The following is a 19,634-nucleotide window of genomic DNA, read 5'->3' on the forward strand; positions in this document are numbered from 1 at the left end:
TTTTTTTAGTATCTACTCATTTTTTGTTGTTCTTGCAAGGATATTTAACTTTAGTAAACATGTCCACTAGTGCAGAGCAGTGGGTTTAAAAACTGTTCCTGTTGCTCAGGATTAAAGAAAGTTGTTTTTTCTTGAGGTTTTTTTAACTAGCTAAATGGAGCAGTTCTTTACATGCAATACATGGAGCAGGTGAAATAATATGAATATATATAAACTTAAAGCTTTGCCTTAGCAGTCTTTTTTTCCCCAAGTACTTATTTTTCCTTGCTTTCAAGGTTGAAACAAATGTTAAATGATCTTACGCGCCAACAAGAACAGCAACAGTGTCAAGAGAAGCCATCAAGAAAGGAGAGAGGTAGTAGCGCACCACCACCTCCATCTCCTGTTTTCTGTCCGTTCAGCTTTCCTCCACAACCTGTGAACCTGTTTAATGTACCAGGATTTACTAATTTTTCTTCCTTTGCTCCAGGTGAGTATTACTACAGGTGTGAAAAGAATTATGAATTCCAGAAATTTCCATTCTCTCATTTAATTGAAATCTTAATGTGAACTTGTTGAAATTCTGAAACTTATTGAAATGGTCTTAAACTACTTGCATGAGTCTGTGTTATCCTAGCAGAAGTTTGTTAACATTTGTTGCTGAACAATTGTACATTTTGACTTCAGTATGAAAAGCAAGACTTTCTCAGTAAGAAGTCTGTTATATTGGAAAATACCCACCCCATAAAGTTAACACTTTAAAATGTTCTTCTTCCAACATGTGAACAGCAATGATTGAACCTTTTGAATACCTTCAGCAATCATTTAATAGTGTTCAGAGTGAACGCTTTAATTTTAAGGTGGCACTTGGTAATTATGTCTCTTTTTCTTAGAACTTCCAACACGCATTTTTGTTTTAAATGCCTGTAAATGGAGCATGTTACTGATTTTTGTTCCCATCAGAGGTATAAAGTAACTGTTGACTTGGATACAGTGCTCCTAATCTCATTACCAATCCTACTTTTACTGTTCAATTTGAAATGGAAAAAAAGTAGGTATTTTACTGTATCATTAGAAATTGTTAAAGCTATCTTAATATATTTCAGCCTTTTCATAGGCATAGACCTAGATTGTAGCTTTCAGAGTCTAAAGTCTGTTTTCTGTTTAAGAATATATTTTAAATTATATAGAACCTGCACTGAAGAATAGTTGTGTTCGATTTTCCACTACTATAAAGATTCTGAAATAAAGTATTATGAGTTCATGGTTTTGGCCCTGTGAATACAGGTACCATTGGAATGTTCTTGTCAATTTGATGGTAGTTTGAAGTATTTATAAAGTTGTCATGATGCAGATAGAAGTGCTGTCCTTTTTTTTTTTTTTTTTTTTTTTTTTTTTTGGAAGTGCTGTCATTTTTACTTTCCCTTGTAGGAGCTTTTTACTGGGGTTTCTTGAAGCACCTTTCTCTCTCCACTGATGGGATTGTAGTGGCATGTGTAGTATCCAGTAATGTTTCAAATGAGCATTTAAGATAAATTCTGATTATTGCAGTGATTTCAGGATGAAAGTTTTTGCTTCCCCATTGTATTTTTCCTTCATGATTTTATGTTGCCACTCAATATGTTTCAAATCTGACTTCTATCACACAGATAAATGAAGTGTTACCTTCTGACTCTCTTGTTTACTTTGTAGGTATTAATTGTAATCCAGTGTTCCCTTCTAGCTTTGGAGATTTTGCACGTAATGCTTCCCCACACAGCAGTGAGCTGCAGCAGCAACAACATCCTCTAGATCATAATGCTTCTGGCAAAACTGAGAATATGGCATTCCCCAAACCTTTTGAAAGCAGTTCCACTAATGGAGTAGAAAAACAAAGGTATTTTATGTCACAGTGCAACACTCTTTTAATTGTTTTTCCTCCTCCTCTCCTCCTTCTTCTGGAAATTCATAATTCTTTTAGGGAATTTATTGTAATAGAATTACAAGATGAGCTTTACTTCCGCAGTTTCCTGTTGAATATTTTCACTTCTTTCAGTAAAGTGTTCTGCTTTTCTGCATATTAACTAATGTATCATTTCATGAATATTTTAAGATCAAGTACAGTGTTGAAATGATTTTGTGATACTTTTTGTAAGCAGAGGAAGATTTCATTTCCATGTTTCTTGCAACTGAGCTGTTTGAGTAACTAGAGGATGTAATTTCAGTGAATGCTTATTTTTTATGCTAGAGTAGATTGTAATGTTTAAGAAATGTTTTGCCCTGTAGTACTTTTAGAACACAGCAATAGCTGCGTAAGTACGTTCAGGTTGAAATCAGTGATAAATTTGAATTTCTTGAGATATCTTATGTTTCCCATTTCAAAGGGTTCTCACTAGACTTTTTTTTTTCCTTCAATGATCAGTTGATGAATAAGTAACTAGGGCAGGTAACTTGTGTTATGTATAAAGCTGTTTGCCTGGTAATGCATGCTGTTTTTAGCTGAGAGACTAGGTTATGATATGTTGTGGGTTTTGTTTCCTTCTTTCTGACAGGAGGAGTCATAAACAAGCTGAAGAGGAAATGGAAAAAAGATCAATTTGGCTAAATAATAGCCAGGAAGTGAAAAAAGACGATGAGTCTCATCTGAAAGCAGGTTTTGCAGTTTCAGTACAAAACATTGCTTCTGGTCATAAAAATCAGTCTGATATGAGCAGGAGAAGAGAGTTCGATGAAGAGTCTTTGGAGAGTTTTAGTAGCATGCCTGATCCAGTAGACCCAACTACTGTGACAAAGACATTTAAATCTAGAAAAGCATCAGCACAAGCAAGCTTGGCATCGAAAGATAAAACACCCAAATCAAAGAATAAGAGGAAGAGTTCTTCTCAACTAAAAGGCAGAGTTAAAAGTACTGGTAGGTTGTAAAGTAATCTTGGATAGCATGACAAACTCAACTTGGATTATAATCATTACATTCCAGAGAACTTACTCTCTGTAGATGGCGCCTATAATAATGAAAAGAATTCATTGAAATGTTAATTCGTTTTACATAATGTAATCACGTACAGCTTATTTCAGTAAATAAAAAGTGTAACTGATTAGGACACCATGGTTTGAATGGATAGTGGATGCACATCTACTAAGATTTGGAATAAGTCACCAGGAGAATCTTCCTCTTCATTATGTCTTCGTGTTCAAACCAGATGACTTGTGGAAAGATGTGCTTTGGTACAATACTGAACGAGAAGAGAGGGACAGTACTCGTGTGTATAGTACTGTTGCAGTCACTGAAGATTTAGGGCTACTGTATGGCATCAGTGTACGGGGGAAATTTTTGGCTAGGAAACATCATTGGTGTTTTACAGCTTTGAGATTGCCCTTGAACAAATTTCTAAAAGTAATAAAACATTTTGTAAGCTATTCTTCTATTTCTTCCTTTTCATTCCTTCCTGTTAGGTTATGAAAGTGCAAGTGCTTCTAGTGTGTGTGAACCCTGCAAGAGCAATAAAAGCAGACACTCTGAAGAGGTTGTTCATGGAAAGGTGTTCAGCAAAAGGAATCGTGAACAATTGGAAAACATAATTAAATACAGTAGATCTACAGAAATGTCTTCAGGTATTCTTTTCTGAATGTCAGTATTGTGAACCTCTTGAGTAAAGGACCTCCATGCGTAGTTGCTAGTGTATAATTTAAAAGAAATGTATTATGACAAGAAGGCAATACTGTGTATTTAGCATGCGGATTTTCGTTTTTAATTTCTAAGAATGCTGTAAACGTTAAGTGTAAAAAGTTGGGTATTGATTGTTTTGGGATATTTTCTGTAGATTAGGTACTTGATCAAAATAATTTAAAGCAAACCTGTTACTGTAAAACAAAAAAAACCACCTAGCCAACCAGAAATCTCACCCATTTGTTAGTGTTTTTATGAAAGGTAACTGCACAATGTGAAACTGTTTAGCATTTAAACTGCATCCTGTACTGTATACATGTTTTTTTTTCTATTCATGCTTAAAGGAGCTCTATCAAATATCATTCAAATTCAGTCTTATCACATAAACCATTTTTGCCATCTGCACTGCTTTTCTTGTGTCTAGATTGTAAAAATATTCTCCTCTGTGTCTTTTTAGGTTCTGCCAGTATCTTTGTTTTTGAAAAATGCAGAAATTTTTAGTCATTTTAGCATGATGTACAGCTTTGTCAGTGTAGCTGTGTCCACACTAAGAGCTGTTTATTGGTATACGTAATAAACTGTTACCAGTCAAGTTCTCACAATAAGCAGCTTTGATGTGGTTTGGATGACTAAGCAGTCTTTCCTCCTGCTGTTTTGTATAGACCCTGTCTTTATTTCTGGTGCGCATTTTTGTGTTTATCACTGTCTGTCCCCACTTTCCTACAGCGCATGCTAGGAGAATTCTGCAGCAGTCTAACAGAAATGCATGCATTGAAGTGCCAGGTAATGCATTCACTGCTTAGCTTCAACAATGTCCTATTACTTTTTTTTTTTTTTTCCCCTCTTAGCTTTGGTCCTATAACTCGCTGTTTAACAGATGTTCAAAGTTAGTACTATTGCAGCACCTTCTCTATAAACAAGGCAAGAGAAGTTACTTGGAATTGCCATGAAATGCAATGATACAAGTGACTTTGAATTATAATTGTGGAGAACATGTTTATCATGTTGTTGCTTAGTCACAATTACAAATAGAAAATACGCAGGTAGATACTACAACAAAAATATTTTTAGTAGGCATTTTTAGTATGTTTAAAAGCTGCTATTAAATTTTATTAATGGACGAGGGAAGCGATTTTGGTGGCTTATTAAAGGTTGAAAAGCTTGCCTTTGTGCTTAAAAATACTGATAAACTATTTGCAGATAATAAAATTGCACAGTAACATCTACTGTATTGCTAATAACTTCATTAACTTGAATACTAACAAATACACATCTGTTAAACTAAGCTAAGTTTTCCAAATTTAACTTTTTTTCCATGCAACACTTGCCAAAATATCTGTGCAAGAATTTAAGTGTTGTAATGCAAGGATAATACTTAATTCTCAAAGAAATGGGAGACTTATTAGGAAACACATTGTCTTCTAATACATATGTAATAGGGCTTAAGGGTAAGATGTTTGTGAGCCTCAGAAGTGATATTAGACATGTATGAGAACATAGAATTTATGCTTGTATGGGAGGTGCGGGAAGGAGTGGCTTTCTTGAATTCAGTCTAAGAGCTTTCTTGATGTTGTTGCTTGTTGCAGAAGCGTAGACTACTTGTATTATATAAACTTGAGACCTCTGGCTATCCTGTTTGAATTATCTTAATTCCATTTTCAGTGTTGAATACGTAATTTGAAAGCAACGTTGTGGTGTGTGCAGTATTCTCTTTAATAAAGAATACTTCTAAAGGTATTGTTCAGAATTGTAAAGCAGGTTATTCCTATGAATGCTTTATATTTTACTTTATATATAAAGGATTGCATAAAGTATTATTTCAGAGTGTTTAAATCTTTGCCCTTCAGGATATGAATAAGCTTTAAGAAAGCAGCTGTATAATGGAATCTACGATGACTGAGGTGTAATTTGTGTACCTGTAACTTCCATACCTAATAGGCAGTTGTCTTTCAACCAGATGCGTGTCTCAAAGCCTTAACGAATGCCTTTTTTCTACAGAAACTGGTAGTGATCTTTCTATGTTTGAAGCTTTGCGAGACACAATTTATTCTGAAGTGGCAACTCTTATTTCTCAAAATGAATCTCGTCCCCACTTTCTCATTGAACTTTTCCATGAACTTCAGCTGTTAAATACGGATTACCTGAGGCAAAGGGCTCTATATGCTTTACAGGTGCGCACAACAATTTTTATTTTATATATGAATCAAACTAATCTTAAGTACTTTTTTACAGTATAGATTTATTATCTTTGCCAGGATATAGTGACCAGGCATTTATCTGAGAACAACAAAAAAGAGAAGTGCACAAAATCGCTGAATTCTGCAACATGGATGGCATCAAATTCTGAACTCACTCCCAGTGAAAGCCTTGCCTCTACAGATGAGGTAAGGTTCAGAAGCTAGTTTACTGTCAACTTTTCATGTCTTTTTAATTCACATGCATGCTTGTGTACTGAAATATTCATACTAGTAATTTTTTCTAGAATTTATATTTTAAAAGAGCCAAAATCCTCTTATGAGTAAGGTTAGGGCCAGTACTGATCACAAGATTCACAAAATTTTTTTGCTTTTTTATATTTGAGGAATCACTGATGCTTCTGTACAGTTTCTAACCTGTTTTATAGTTGAAGTATTTGAAACAAGCATGGTAGAATCACCTGATGGATTTGTCTTTAGAGTTGTTCCCCAATCAGGCAGTCTGGTGACAAGCCTTGATACCACAGCATGTGGCTGAAAAAAGGCTTGTTAACACATTATGAGAGGATGGTACATTCCTGCTTTATATTCAGTTGTTTGGCATTTTTTAGGAAACTTTTGGCAAGAACTTTTCTAGAGAAGCATGTCAAGATTGTGAACAAAATGATGCGGACAATGGGAGTACTATGTCTACGTCTTCAAATTTTGAACCCTTTGCCACTGATGACCTTGGTAAGAATTACGTGGTTTTCAGTGTTGTATTATTCCCTCTCTCCTAAGATGTCTGCAGATGTCTACACTTAATAGGGTACCCTTCCTTCATCTCTAGTGTGTAATCACCTTTTGTAAAGCAGCGCTTGGAGAAATTAGCCAATTGTGAAACACTTTGAGTATAATTCAACTACAGTTATATGTGGATTTCAAAATGTATGGCTTTGAATTTATTTTTATCATCGTTTACTTGTCTATCGACTGAAAACTTTTTATTTAGATTAAAAGGTGTTTTTATTCTAAATATAGGCAACACAGTGATTCACTTAGATCAAGCTTTGGCTAGGATGAGGGAGTATGAGCGTATGAAAATTGAAGCTGAAAGTACCCTTGACTCTGAGGGCTGCTCTAGTAATTTTCAGGGTGCTTCTGCTGCTAAGTTGGAAGGTATGCACATATATACATATTCTGCTTAGTTTTAGAAAATAATTATTCTAATTATCAAGAATCATTTAATTGGCTGAATTGTTTTCCTCTTAATTTGTATTGAAAATTTAGCAAAGTTTCAAAGGATCTTTACATACTTAAGTAAATATGATTTATTTTTTTAAAAGAAAACATATGGGTTTAAAATTGGTATTTCTTTAATAGTGATGTGGAATTACTTAAAAAATGTGCTTTTTAAATTTTTTTTAATGAGGTCCAGGTACCAGTGAATGTGTTCCTGTGCCACAGTCAAGTGAAGTTTCTGCTGTTCCATGTCCTCATATAGATACTCAGCAGCTTGACCGGCAGATTAAAGCTATTATGAAAGAGGTCATTCCTTTTCTGAAAGTAAGAATTCTTTTCAATAAGACATGAATTAGAAGAATAGGAAAAGGACCTGTGTAATTGCAAAGAACAACATTATTTAAAGTTTATAACTTGCATCTTGGCAACGGCTACCAATAAATAGTGTTAAGTTGCAGACCTTGCTGAGGATCAAGTAAGAATTAAATACTCAAACAGAAAGATTCTGTGACATTTTTAATAGGAGAAAGAAATGGTAAGGTTTCTAGATTGGATAGAGCTGGAGGAACAGAGATTTCTTTCTTTTGAGCTGACCAAATCAAATAGAAATGTTTGAAAATGTGCTTCTGAAATATTTGCTGCCTTTCAGCAAAGAGGACTGACATAATTTTAATTAAAATTGGTACGCAAAATGTAACTTGAGATATTTTTGAAGAATAGCTCTGAGTTGTTGATTTTTAGCATTATTTGCTCCTGTTTAAAGTTGTTGACAGCTTTTAAACTTCTGTGAATACACAGAAATGTACTTCCTTAAAGAAGGCTAAATAGTCACAGTTCATTCTTTGCAAGGTTAAAAGAGCAGAGAAGATTGAGTGGTAAGATGCTTAAGTCATCTTCCTGTTCCCTTTTATAGTATGTGCAGTATATAAGCTTAGATGTATTAAATGAGCTACTTGGTTGGTATTAGGTTTAAAAACTCTGTTGTTGATATGCCACAGTCTCAGTGCCCGAAGACTCCTGTTTGGTTTGCAATTTTAAGGAAGCTTACAACAGCAGCTGTCTTAACATACACTTGAATACACTTGGGTACACAACCACAATATATGAATGTTCTTAGTTTGTCCAAACATTAAAAGATGGCATGTACTCATGTGTTGGAAAAGTGAGTTAAAGCTTTGTGCGTCACAACCTATCGGTCATTAATGAAGTATGGTATCTGCTATAACCATGTTGGAGTTGGTTTATTTTGTAAGTTCATGGAGTGTTGTTCCTTCAGTGGACAGGTATTTAGAAATTAATTTCAGTGTTTTGGTTGATGGCTGATTTTTTTTTTTTTTTAAAGTGGTAATTAAGCTCATTCTCTGATACTTGTTTAGGAACACATGGATGAAGTATGCTCTTCTCAATTACTGACATCAGTAAGACGTATGGTCTTGACTCTTACACAACAAAATGATGAAAGTAAAGAATTTGTGAAGTTCTTTCATAAGCAGCTTGGCAGCATACTTCAGGTTAGTAGTTTCTCAGTGTTGTTTTGCAACATTATTGCAACTTGGATAATGGGCAACAGACAAACCAGCTGTCCTGATGCAGTATTTTACGACTTCAGTAGTGTAGCTGCTCTTCTCCTTCAGTTTTGATACAGCAATGAGGTATTATCTTGTTTCCTAAAATCAAAGCTTTACCACACACCCCCCTGAGCACCGAAAGCCTGTTTCAAAAACTGAAGAATTATTTCTTTTCACAGGATTCACTGGCAAAATTTGCTGGTAGAAAATTAAAAGATTGTGGGGAGGATCTTCTTGTGGAGATCTCTGAAGTGTTATTTAATGAATTAGCCTTTTTTAAACTCATGCAAGACCTGGACAGCAACAGTATTTCTGTAAAGCAGAGATGTAAAAGAAAAACAGAAGCTACTGAAGTGATACAGTCTTATGCTGAAGAGGTTTGTTTTACTATATTTGAGTTTCCTAAATACCTGTATTTCTGAAAGTACTTTGATTACCTTAGTTTACACATTGTATATATTGGGTTTTTTACAAATTAGTGCTGTGTATTAGTCACAGTATTGCTTGTGTAGAAGCATGAACTAGTTTTCCTCCATAAGGGAATTGTCCTATATTGTAGATGAGTGTCTGTTACAGATACCTAATTGTGTAGACTTTGTTGAAGGGAATTCAGAGGAAGTGTGTTTTAATGGCTATATGTGCACATAGAAAGCAATAGTCAAGCGTTGAAATAGTATTAACATCTGGGGCTATTGGGTAGTAGTTGTAGTTTAACCTCAGTAGGCAGTTAAGCACCACACAGCCACTTGCTCACTTTCCCCCTGCTGGGGTGGAGGAGAGAATTGGAAGGGTAAAAGTGAGAAAACTCATGTGAGCAAAGCAAAACAAGGAATTTGTTCACTGCTTCCCATTGGCAGGGAAATGTTTAGCCATCTCTTGGAAAGCAGGGCTCCATCATGTGTAACGGTTACTTAGGAAAACAGGTGTCATAACTCCGAATATTCCCCCTTCCTTCTTCTTCCCTCAGACTTTGTTGCTGAGCATGATGTCATATGGTATGGAGTATCTATCCCTTTGACCAGTTGGGGTCAGCTGTTCCAGCTGTGTCCTCTCCCAAACCTTTTGTGCCCCCCCCCCCAACTTGCTCACTGCTGGAGTAGGGTGAGGGGCAAAAAAGGCCTTGGCTCTGTGTAAGCACTGCTCAGCAATGGCTAAAACATATCTGTGTTATCAGCACCGTTTTCATCACAAATCCAAAACATAGCCCCATACCAGATGCTATGAGGAAATTTAACTCTATCGCATTTAAATATCTTGACATATGGGGGTCTCAGTTCATTATATTTCCAGTTATGCCTACAGCTTCCCTTGCAGTAGCTTAGTTAGGCACCATCTTTACCTAACTTGAAAAGTCCTGTGAAGTCTTCAAATAGTTGGCTTGTTGGTATATGTAGAAAGTATCACTTTCTAGACTTGCAGTGTAAACTATATATATAAAGTTTTCGGAAATATTGGAGACTGTAGTACATATTTTGCTCTAGCAAAGCAAGTTTTGGTTGGTTTTCACACCATTAACATTATTACAAACATTGTATCACCATTTTTAAAGTTAATATTGCAGTTTCTAGGAACAGAGCTTTTTATAGTTAAATGAACTGTTCACAAAATGAAACACTTAAACAAAAAATGTTCATATACTTAAATAAGTCAGGTATCTACCTTAATATTACTTCTTGTATAGTATATTTATGACTTCAGTGTGCTTTCAGCTTTCTTTTAGAAATACAAATGCCAAAGCAAACCCTTTACTCATTCTTAGTTTAAAATGTTAGTAGAAGATATTTCAGGAATCTGTAAAGTCCTTTACGTAGTTTTAAGCATGTCATCAGCTGTATTTCAAGGTAGTTCAACTTAAATATACCGGTAACATGGCTGTGGAGTGTCTTGTGAAGAGGCCAGAGAAACACTCTGAATCCGGAAAGATTTGGACACAACTTCCTATTTTATCTGAAGATGCTTATTGGGCCTTTGCTACATAAAGGATTGGTTTATACACTGCTATGAGAATGTGTGGAGCCAACTTAGATCTGGCATTTCTTCTCTCCTGGAAGACAGAGAAGGTCGATGTTTGACTTGGTGCTGTGGCAGCAGTTCAGATTCGACAGAGCCAAAGATGGGCCAGAACCAGTAGGTGCTGTACAGACACAGACACACACAAATCTGCCTGTATGGTCTTCTCACTGCTTTCAGCTCTGGAACCCTGATGCAGACACATCTGATCTTGCTCAATTTTGTCGCTGTCTTGATTCCACAAAGCTAACTGGTTTCAGATTCCACACTGAAAAATAGAGTGCTCTGTCTTGACCAGAGCTGGTATACCTAATTCTATATGTTAAGTAAGATTCAACCACAGACCACAGAATTAGCCCATTTAAACATAGTTGTTTAAATAAAAAGGGTTAGCACAGTTTTTGTAATGTTCTATAACTCTAAAATTTTAAAAGCATCTGTGTAAACTCTTTTGTAGTATAGAATTCCCTGTGGCTTTCATGAAGCCCTAGTTTTGGTTTAGTTTTTCGAAGTTATTTCAGTTTAGAATTGAAGACAGTTTCTGTTTCTTCTAGGCAAAAAAAGGTCTCCAGGTGGATGTTTGTTCATCTGCTGAAGACGTCGATGAGGACAAAGTATGTTTATGCTTTTCAACTGTGTTTATTCCTCAGATGATTTCACAGATCCCTTAGTCTTACTGTTTTCTGTCATATAAATCCAGTATCAGTAAACAGCCCATTTCCTAGCGTTCGTAAGTTTATTAAATATTATGGGGTTTATCTCCTTTCTGTTATTTTCAGTGATTTAGTTTATCAAAGTAACAGAGTAAATTATAGTTTCCACTTTTTAGTTTGAGTTGATGATCTGGGAAACGACTACCAAAAAAATCTGCCTTCATCGATGTCTTTTTTTATTATATGCATTCAGTAAGCATGACTTGGGTATTAGTTCCTTGGTTGCTTTTGTATTTATTCCTGTTTCTACTGCAGAGCCATTAGCAGTGTAAAGACTATTTGATGCATTTCTTCTAAAACATCTTGTTACCTTTCAAGAAGTGCATTTAGATCAATAAGGACAGTATTAAAGATGCTTTCCTGTTTATTGTTGGTGACCTTTATGTAGAATGAGCTTTGCTTTAGTATTGACAATTTGAAAGTCTAAAAAGAGCAAAGTTTGTTAAATGCTACACAACTGCGATAGAAGAATTTGTGATATTCCCTGAGCAGCTTTAGGATAGGATCTTGTTTTTCTATGTAATATTCATTTTGTGTATCTTAAAGGAAAAAGACCTGTTCTGAAGGTGTTTATTGTGGAATTTGGTCTGGGGCAGTTGACTGTATTCTCAGCTCAGAGCATTGAGAACGTAGTCATTCATTGAGGAATTAAATAACAAGGATGGACAGCTTAACTGGTTAGCAATTAACACTTTCTTTTTTTAATCATATGGAGTAAGTTGCTTTACTTTTCACCTTAAGGAAAATGCAGATGTTCTGAGCTGGGACACTGGTCCTCGGAGTCAAAGTCTGTGTGTGCTCTGAGTATTAAACGTTAGTGTCCAAAAGTTCTCCTTTCTTTCTTGAAGTTTGTTTTGAAAACAACTAAAATTGTGTTTGGGGAGAGAGTTGTATATGAAGTTTTGTATTTCCTGCTGGAATGTTCAGCTTTTTCCAGCCAAAGAGAAAGATACAGGTAATGTACTAAGTAGAATGTCAAGTGCTTTCCTAAATGGGCATAGGCATATGTGTAAGCATGTATGGGCATAGAGTCAGTGCTTTCTTCTGGGGCTTAGAGCTTCTGTCACACTGCTTTGGAAGTAGAAGTGGAAAGCTGTGTGTTACTTGTTATGGTTGTTGTAGTGCAGGAGAGTCCTTTCAAGATTTGGAACTAAACTCAGGGCTTTACTTGGGGTTCATAAAGGCTGAGCAGAATTTTCACATTCAAGGTATTTAGCAAATCAGCAGAGTAACTGCTGAATAGCTATTGCTAGAGAAATGACAAGCTGCAGTTAGGAATATTGCTAATTTTCGCTAGAGATCATTTAGGAGAAGCAGGGAAGTCCCTAGACGGTAATAACGCAGGTGTGTTGATAATGACAAGTCTAATTTAAATATTTTTTTTTTAACTAGCATGCTGATCATTGTAAAGCGTTTCAGATAATGAAACACTATGTTACAATGTCCTTATAGCTATGTCTGAACAGTGTGTGATGTCTTATAGTAGGTTCTGATGCTGTTTCAGGAGTAGCTTTGCACTACTCATTTCAAGGCCTTAAGGACTACTTAAACATTAATTTTTAGTCTGAAGATTTTTTTCATTTTTGAGAAACAAAGGTCACTTCTTGATGTAGAAACCATAGCTTAATCTTTAGATAAACAAACATGAAATTGCACAGTATTCCTTGTTTTCCTAGGACAAGGGTGAGACTGAAACTGTTAAACAAGTACCAGACTCAGAAATGTATGATGGTAATGGAGTTCCTGAAAGTATTAGATCTGATGCATCTGATCAAGAGGAAGATGAGGAAAGTGAAAGCGGTCCAGTGGCAATAAGTAAGTGGGCTTTTTATGTACCACATTATTCAATGCTTTCACTGTAATTTTGACTAATTTTACAACAGGATTTGTATGAAGTACTGCTGTGTAACACCCTCTCTCGCAGATGTTTCTAGTCAGGTCTTTACCAGTGAAAGCTTTCCAGTACTGTTTCTACTAGTATTGTGTCAAGAGTTAAACATTGCAATTAGAGGAGCTTTTTCTCTTTATAATCAATAGGTTTGTAAAAACACGTTAGAATCAGATTAAGTTACACATCCCATCTCAGCTAAACTTAAAGTTTCTTAACCTTTAACCTGAACAATATGAAAGCTGCTGAAATTTTACAGTTTTTTATTTAAATGATGATTTTTAAAATATTTTCTGCTTAAGCTTGCATATTTTTTAATAATTTTTTTTGGCCTGTTTGTCATCTTACAGCAATTACTCATGGCTTGGGTTTCCGTTTATTTACATTATTTACCCCAGCTTGTTTAATAACTTGGGTATTTCACCCCAACACAGTGGTGTGTGTTTGTAATATAGCTTATGTGGACGATAGGGATCTTCAAAAGTTAAGTCATTACTGTATCTTAATTTCAAAGAATATTTTGAAGTAAGAGTTATAACTGATCATCGCAGTAAATTTGCAAAAGGGATTTGGATTTTGCAGCTTGACTTGAGCTTTGTCAGTCTCTGTCAGTATGTAAATCCAATATGAAAGTGGTTTTACGCTGATTTGCCTTCAGGTTTATCAAAAGCAGAAACCCAGGCTCTGACTAACTATGGCAGTGGAGAAGATGAGAATGAAGATGAAGAAATAGAATTTGATGAAGGACCTGTTGATGTGCAGACATCACTGCAAGCCAGCAGTGAAACAACAACTGAAAATGAACAGGTATCACCAAAGTTGTAAATGCCGAACGAACCTAAGCAAGTGCATAGCTTTTCAGTACATATTTGTATGTACCTCAGTTTTTCTTGTAGCACTGTTATTCATACTCATGAAAGTAGAAGAATGATACAAAAAATTACATGAAGGCAGTAGCTGGTACATACAAAAATGTAGCATTCCCCTCCTGAATTTATTATTGGTGTATTTGATGGAAAAATGGACAGATGGACACAGACAAAACTAATGTTTAAATCTGCTGTCAGAGGAAAAATGTTAAGTTGCAATAAAAAAGATGAACTTTCAAAGCAGCATCATGTTTTCAACCATTAACTGGTTCTTCCTCTGTTTGCTGACATCAGGTTCTAACCAGGCTTTTTGCAGAAGGCATTGACTTGTGTATTCCAGCATGTCTTTGATTTTTTTTCTCTTTATCCTATCAATTTTCTTCCTAGAACAATGATGAAGTGTTATTGTCTGCTATTGTCATCACTGTTAGTTTCCTTAAAAACATTTGGATGTGTGTGATCTGGTTCTGGAGACTTGTCAGTTCTTTACATCTTGGCAAATAAGATTAACTTCTGAAACTTTTGAAACTTGGCTTTACTCAACAGCTATTAACATTAGGCAAGGGTGTAACTGGAATGTTTTACTCTAAAGGCTAAAACAATAGATCTTTTCAGTGGAATCGAAGAGTTTACCTGGGAACAGCAATAATGAAATGTTCAGATCAAACATACCTATCAGTGTTAATAGTTTCTTAAAGTCTTGTTGACTAGCTGATGAATGGAGAGTAGAACTTGCTGTCTTTATGTCCAACTAGTGAAAAGACAAAAACATGGAGCAAGTATACTAGTTGGCAAGGAGGAATAAATTAGCCGATAAGATACGAAGCTGATTAGTGGAATTTGCACTAACTTGTTTTCACCTTCCCCAATAGACTTCAAACCAAGAATTAAGTAAGACAAAAAACACTGAGATTTTGACATCAGAACAAGAGTCTGTTAAAGGTGAGTGCCATATGCAGTAACTGCGAGATTAACACTTCTATGTAGATTTACTGTGAGAATTATCTTGGACAGTGCCTGTGGTACATGTAATTAAGAGGAAGATGGTCAAATTTGCAAGAGTTTAGTGGGCTGGTTTTTTCCATGGAATCACATCAGTTGACTAGATACATCTGTGTTGATATAGACATGGCAAACCATTTAAAGAGGAAACTTGGAGTAATCTTACTTAAGTAGATGTGGTTTTGATGTTTGACAACAGCATGAATTCCAGCCAATTGTTGCAACCTTTGGCACACAACTGTAGCAGAGCTAATTTGTCTGTTACAGTATTTTGATGTTTAGATTTGTCTAGTACTTGCTTTTTCTGTTACTACTACTTCCTAGCAATTCAAATCACTTTAAAATATAAAGATTTATTTTTGTGACTAATACTGTGTTGTAACTGATTAAGAACTGAGAAATCATTTTCTGTCAAAAGACAGAAACACTACTGGATGGTATGAATGTTACTTCTAACTGTTGTTACCACCACCTTTTTGTGTGTTTTTCTGTTGCTATTAGTTGTTTTGGTTTCTTCATAGACTAAAAGTATTTGACTAGATCCTGTGTTGCCACAAGAATATGGCAAAATGTTAAGGAATTTATTGTTCTGTATTTAAATCTCATCATACCTATAACGAATATTTTACAGTAGGTCATAGTTTTGGAAGTGGCTTTTGATTAAAAAAAAAAAAAGCAAAACTGTATCAAGTCAGAAATTTCTACGTCACATACTGTCTGGTGAAATAAATACTTAAGCATATGAGAGTACAAATAACATGTTTTATTTCAATCAGCTTGGTGTTGATCTGAGAGACTATAATTCACTTTCATTGCTCATATTTGTAGCTTTGGATCATAATTTGTAAAAAATGAATAATAATCTGGGATTTTTGTGTACTCAATCTTTTACTATCTCTGCCTAGTTAAAATGTAGTTTTGTAGTTTCAGGTGAACCAGATGTGGCTACAATTTTGCCTTATTACCTCAATGTCATGGAGAATACACCACCTTTAACAGTCAATGTGCCAGAATCCTTTATAACCGCCGGTATGAAGACGGAAGAATCAAGCTCATCTTTACCAGTAAATGAAACTCAAACACTAGATTCAACATGTGTGGGAAACAAATCTGCCGCAAGTTCTGAGAGCTCCATGGCTGGCAGCCCCGATACAGAGTCACCTGTGTTAATGAATGAATATGTGCGTATATTTCAGTTAAGATACACCCAAGACAAATAGAAGCTTTTTTCTATTTCAGGTTTTTTTTCTGGTTTCCAGTCTTGTTCAGTTTTCATCTGCAGTTTTGATATGGGCATTGGTTTTTGCTGTTCTTTATGATAATATAGTAAAAAATTGTTTTATTTTCACTCGAAAACTAAAGTAGCAGTGTTTCCTTAAATGTCACTGTTTGTATTAACAGGAAGCAGGTTCTGGAAATGTAAGTCAAAAATCTGATGAAGATGACTTTGTGAAGGTGGAATATTTGCCCCTTAAACTTGCAGTATATTCAGAGGTATTTTGCTATTGTTTGTGGGGTGGTTGTTTAGAAGTGCACACCCTAAATGTCTTAATTCTTATTGCTGTCTAGATGATTATTCAGAATTTTGAGTTTTGCTTTTTCTGTTACAAAGGCAGATTTAATGAAGAAAATGGCAACGGAGGCCCAAACCAATAGTTTGTCTGATGAATTACTAGATGGAGGTGGAGCTCAAGATCAAGAATTAGTAGGAGATGCCCAAACTTTGAAAGAACCTGGTAAAGATTGTTTTCTAAATCCTGTGCACCTATTGGGAAAACACTCTGGAATGGCCTAGAATTTAAATACCTTGTTATCGATTGAAGTGAACAGTTATGGTGCTGAAAGAATAGCCCTTTTTGTTGTTACGCATTTGGAAATATGTATTGACATGAAGGGGTTTTGCCTTCCATGTCCCTTCTATATACTTCTTTTAGATTTTGTGGCTGATAGTCATAAAAAGTTAACATATGTCAGAGGTATGTTAAACATAATGGTTTTGAAACTTATTAAAATGGAGTAGTTTTTTTTTGTTTCTTGTTACACAAGCTTAGGTTTGATAATGTAAATTCTAATTGCTATTCTCTGATTTAATAATGCCCAGTATAATTTGCTGACAGACTGCTCGGTGTTTCTGTAACAGAAAAGTTCAAGAAACTTTTCAGAGTAGTAAAATACCTCTTCAGGAAAAGAAAAATTTTTTACATATGAAGCATACTGTGAGGAAGAAAAAACTCTGTGTGTATGACAGCAATAACTATGCTAGCAGAAGTCTGTGGTGTCAGTTTGGTGAATACGGATGCACATGCCTGCTGTGGCAACAGTCTGGCTAAGAATGTAGCACCACATGAAACTGGTAGCTAGCAACTAAGCTATTCGTAATCTGGGGGGGGGGGGGGGGGGCGGGGCTGTAGGTGTTCAAGTAAGCCATGGCTCAGAATGCTGTGGAAAAAAGGTGGGGATGAAATATTTCATGAAGGTGCCTTAATGGATACTTACAGGGAGTTGAAATGTGGCCAAGAGCCGTGTTTGCCTTGTAGCTGTTAGACAGTAATGAGTATACTCTTACTTTACAGAAACTTTTGGAGCTCAAAGTGCATGAGAATAACCTGAAGATATCTACAGTTTCAAACTCCATGTATACAAACATTTATGGAAGATCAGCACTAATTTCCCAGAATTCTGGAAGTGTATAAAAATGTAAAATTTCTGACACGCTGCCTCTTAGGATAGGTATGCTAACTTCTGCCTGTGGCAGCCTGAACAGCTGGAACTGAGTCATCTTCTGTTCAGTTTTGCTGCACTGTTCTTTTTCTGTCTTAATCTTTTTTTATCTCTTATTGTGACTTGTTTAGTAATTTTAAAATTGTTCAGAATGGTAGCTTTAAATAAAGTTTGGACTTGTCTGTTAACTTGTTGAAAAATTTTAATCTGGCTTACAAAATGGTATGCTGGGTGTGTTGCTGGAAGTTAAGTTTTAAGTGTTGGCTTGCTTGTAGCAGTTGTACTGCTCTTCAGAGAAACACTGCCAGTTTTCCTGGGACAAGAAACTCTTGTCCCACTAAGTTTCTCCCTCTTCTACAAATATGAGGCATAGACACAGCACATATGTACGTGTTGCCTTTATAGCCCAGGCTATAGCTGGTCTGTATAAAAAAAAAATAATAAAAATCCTGTTAATGGCCTGTGGAATTAATTTTTGTCAGCACATTTATCAGAGGTGAAGTTAATACTCTGGGTTTGTAGTTAACTGCAGAAACCATCTGTATTTTTTCTGCATTTTGTTTTGTACTTTCAGTATGCGAAGGGATAAACCTCTCTGAAAATGTTAGTATTCTTTCATGGGTAACATTTTCAATTGCAGCAATTGAAAAAAGTTAAAGTTGGCACTTAATGAAGTCTCATGGCAAAGGCAGAATTAAGATTGTAGAAGAGTAGATTGAAGAACATTCTTGGGGTAGTTCAAGTTTTACAGATCAGAGTTGCTAATAATAACAGTAAGGCATAAGGCTGAGCTGGAAACTGCTTTTTCAGCCTAGCTGTATTGGAGATCCTGTTTACCTTAAACACACACAAGGTTTCTCTCAAAATAGTTAAACAATGGTTGTCTTTAACCTCAAAAGGAACATAAATCCTGAATTAGTATAATAATATGGCTATGTGCTGTGGGAGACAATCTAGTGACAGCAAAGCCTAAATACACCTGAAGTTTGAATAAAGAAAGAGCGTGGTTCGTTTGTGACTTTTTTTCTAGTTCATTTGTTCTGAATGTCTCCAGGTTTTATGAGTGAATTTTGAAGTGGCAAATTGTCTTCAGAGACAAAAAGCATGTGATTGCCAAAGTATATCAAAAGGTTTGAAGATAGTTTCATTACTGTGCAGGCTTTAAACTCACAGTGATACTGCCTGCAGAAAAAAACTTTACGATTTTGAGGGTAGAGGAGACACATTGTGACAAAGGCAAACCTGTGAAAGTGAAACAAAACTAAGGGTTTTAATCACTAACTGGGCACAAGAATCATTCAGTAGGCCTAAACGAGGAAATTTTCATGAAGTAGAACAAGATTTGTGCATATTTTGAGACAAATCTAGTTTATATGGTTAATCCTTAAACTCTAAGCTCGAGAAATAGCACAGGCACATGCCATTACTGAATTCTGGCCCTGGAATGGTGTACATTAACAATGTACTGAAATGGTGGTTCTTTGGTTGAACTTTTTCTATACCCTTTCATCATGGAATCTTAAAATGGTTGATGTTGGCAGGACCTCTGGAGGTCATCTTGCCGCCCCACCCCCTGGCTCAAGCAGAGTCACTCAGAGCTGGTTGCCCAGGGCTGTCTATGCCCAGGTGGCTTTTGAGTAGCTCCAGGGTGGGAGATTCTACAACCCAACTCTGCACAACCTGTGCCAGTGCTCATTCACCCTTACAGTAAAAAAGTGTTTCCTAACAGTCAGAGGGAACCTCCTGTGTTTCAGTTTGCACCCTTCTAGTCTGCTGTCATTATCCATTGCTCAAGTAGTAGAATTGCTGAAGAAGTTAAACT

The 19,634-nt window shown here is 35.7% G+C and overlaps 1 protein-coding gene across 22 annotated transcripts in view; it reads left to right on the forward strand.

Annotated features, from left to right (window-relative positions):
* Nucleotides 1–18,830, forward strand: part of PCM1 (pericentriolar material 1) — a 43,503-nt gene extending 24,673 nt beyond the window's left edge. For 9 of the 22 annotated variants that reach the window (XM_055794262.1, XM_055794259.1, XM_055794269.1 and 6 more), the window contains 20 exons: nucleotides 276–469; nucleotides 1,672–1,855; nucleotides 2,511–2,869; nucleotides 3,412–3,570; nucleotides 4,352–4,408; nucleotides 5,624–5,796; nucleotides 5,881–6,009; nucleotides 6,432–6,552; nucleotides 6,841–6,978; nucleotides 7,232–7,365; nucleotides 8,418–8,552; nucleotides 8,789–8,986; nucleotides 11,174–11,233; nucleotides 13,009–13,147; nucleotides 13,879–14,027; nucleotides 14,962–15,031; nucleotides 16,016–16,272; nucleotides 16,493–16,585; nucleotides 16,704–16,827; nucleotides 17,665–18,830. In XM_055794262.1, coding sequence (XP_055650237.1) covers nucleotides 276–469; nucleotides 1,672–1,855; nucleotides 2,511–2,869; nucleotides 3,412–3,570; nucleotides 4,352–4,408; nucleotides 5,624–5,796; nucleotides 5,881–6,009; nucleotides 6,432–6,552; nucleotides 6,841–6,978; nucleotides 7,232–7,365; nucleotides 8,418–8,552; nucleotides 8,789–8,986; nucleotides 11,174–11,233; nucleotides 13,009–13,147; nucleotides 13,879–14,027; nucleotides 14,962–15,031; nucleotides 16,016–16,272; nucleotides 16,493–16,585; nucleotides 16,704–16,827; nucleotides 17,665–17,690 — 2,899 coding nt within the window. In that variant the 3' untranslated portion in view covers nucleotides 17,691–18,830. Of the gene's footprint in view, nucleotides 1–275; nucleotides 470–1,671; nucleotides 1,856–2,510; nucleotides 2,870–3,411; nucleotides 3,571–4,351; nucleotides 4,409–5,623; nucleotides 5,797–5,880; nucleotides 6,010–6,431; nucleotides 6,553–6,840; nucleotides 6,979–7,231; nucleotides 7,366–8,417; nucleotides 8,553–8,788; nucleotides 8,988–11,173; nucleotides 11,234–13,008; nucleotides 13,148–13,878; nucleotides 14,028–14,961; nucleotides 15,032–16,015; nucleotides 16,273–16,492; nucleotides 16,586–16,703; nucleotides 16,828–17,664 lie in introns of those variants that run through there. The other 13 variants (XM_055794265.1, XM_055794278.1, XM_055794277.1 and 10 more) reach the window with 10 other exon arrangements.
* Nucleotides 18,831–19,634: the final 804 nt, after the last annotated feature.

The sequence above is a fragment of the Falco peregrinus genome, chromosome 2, assembly GCF_023634155.1.
Source record: "Falco peregrinus isolate bFalPer1 chromosome 2, bFalPer1.pri, whole genome shotgun sequence".
NCBI lineage: Eukaryota > Metazoa > Chordata > Aves > Falconiformes > Falconidae > Falco > Falco peregrinus.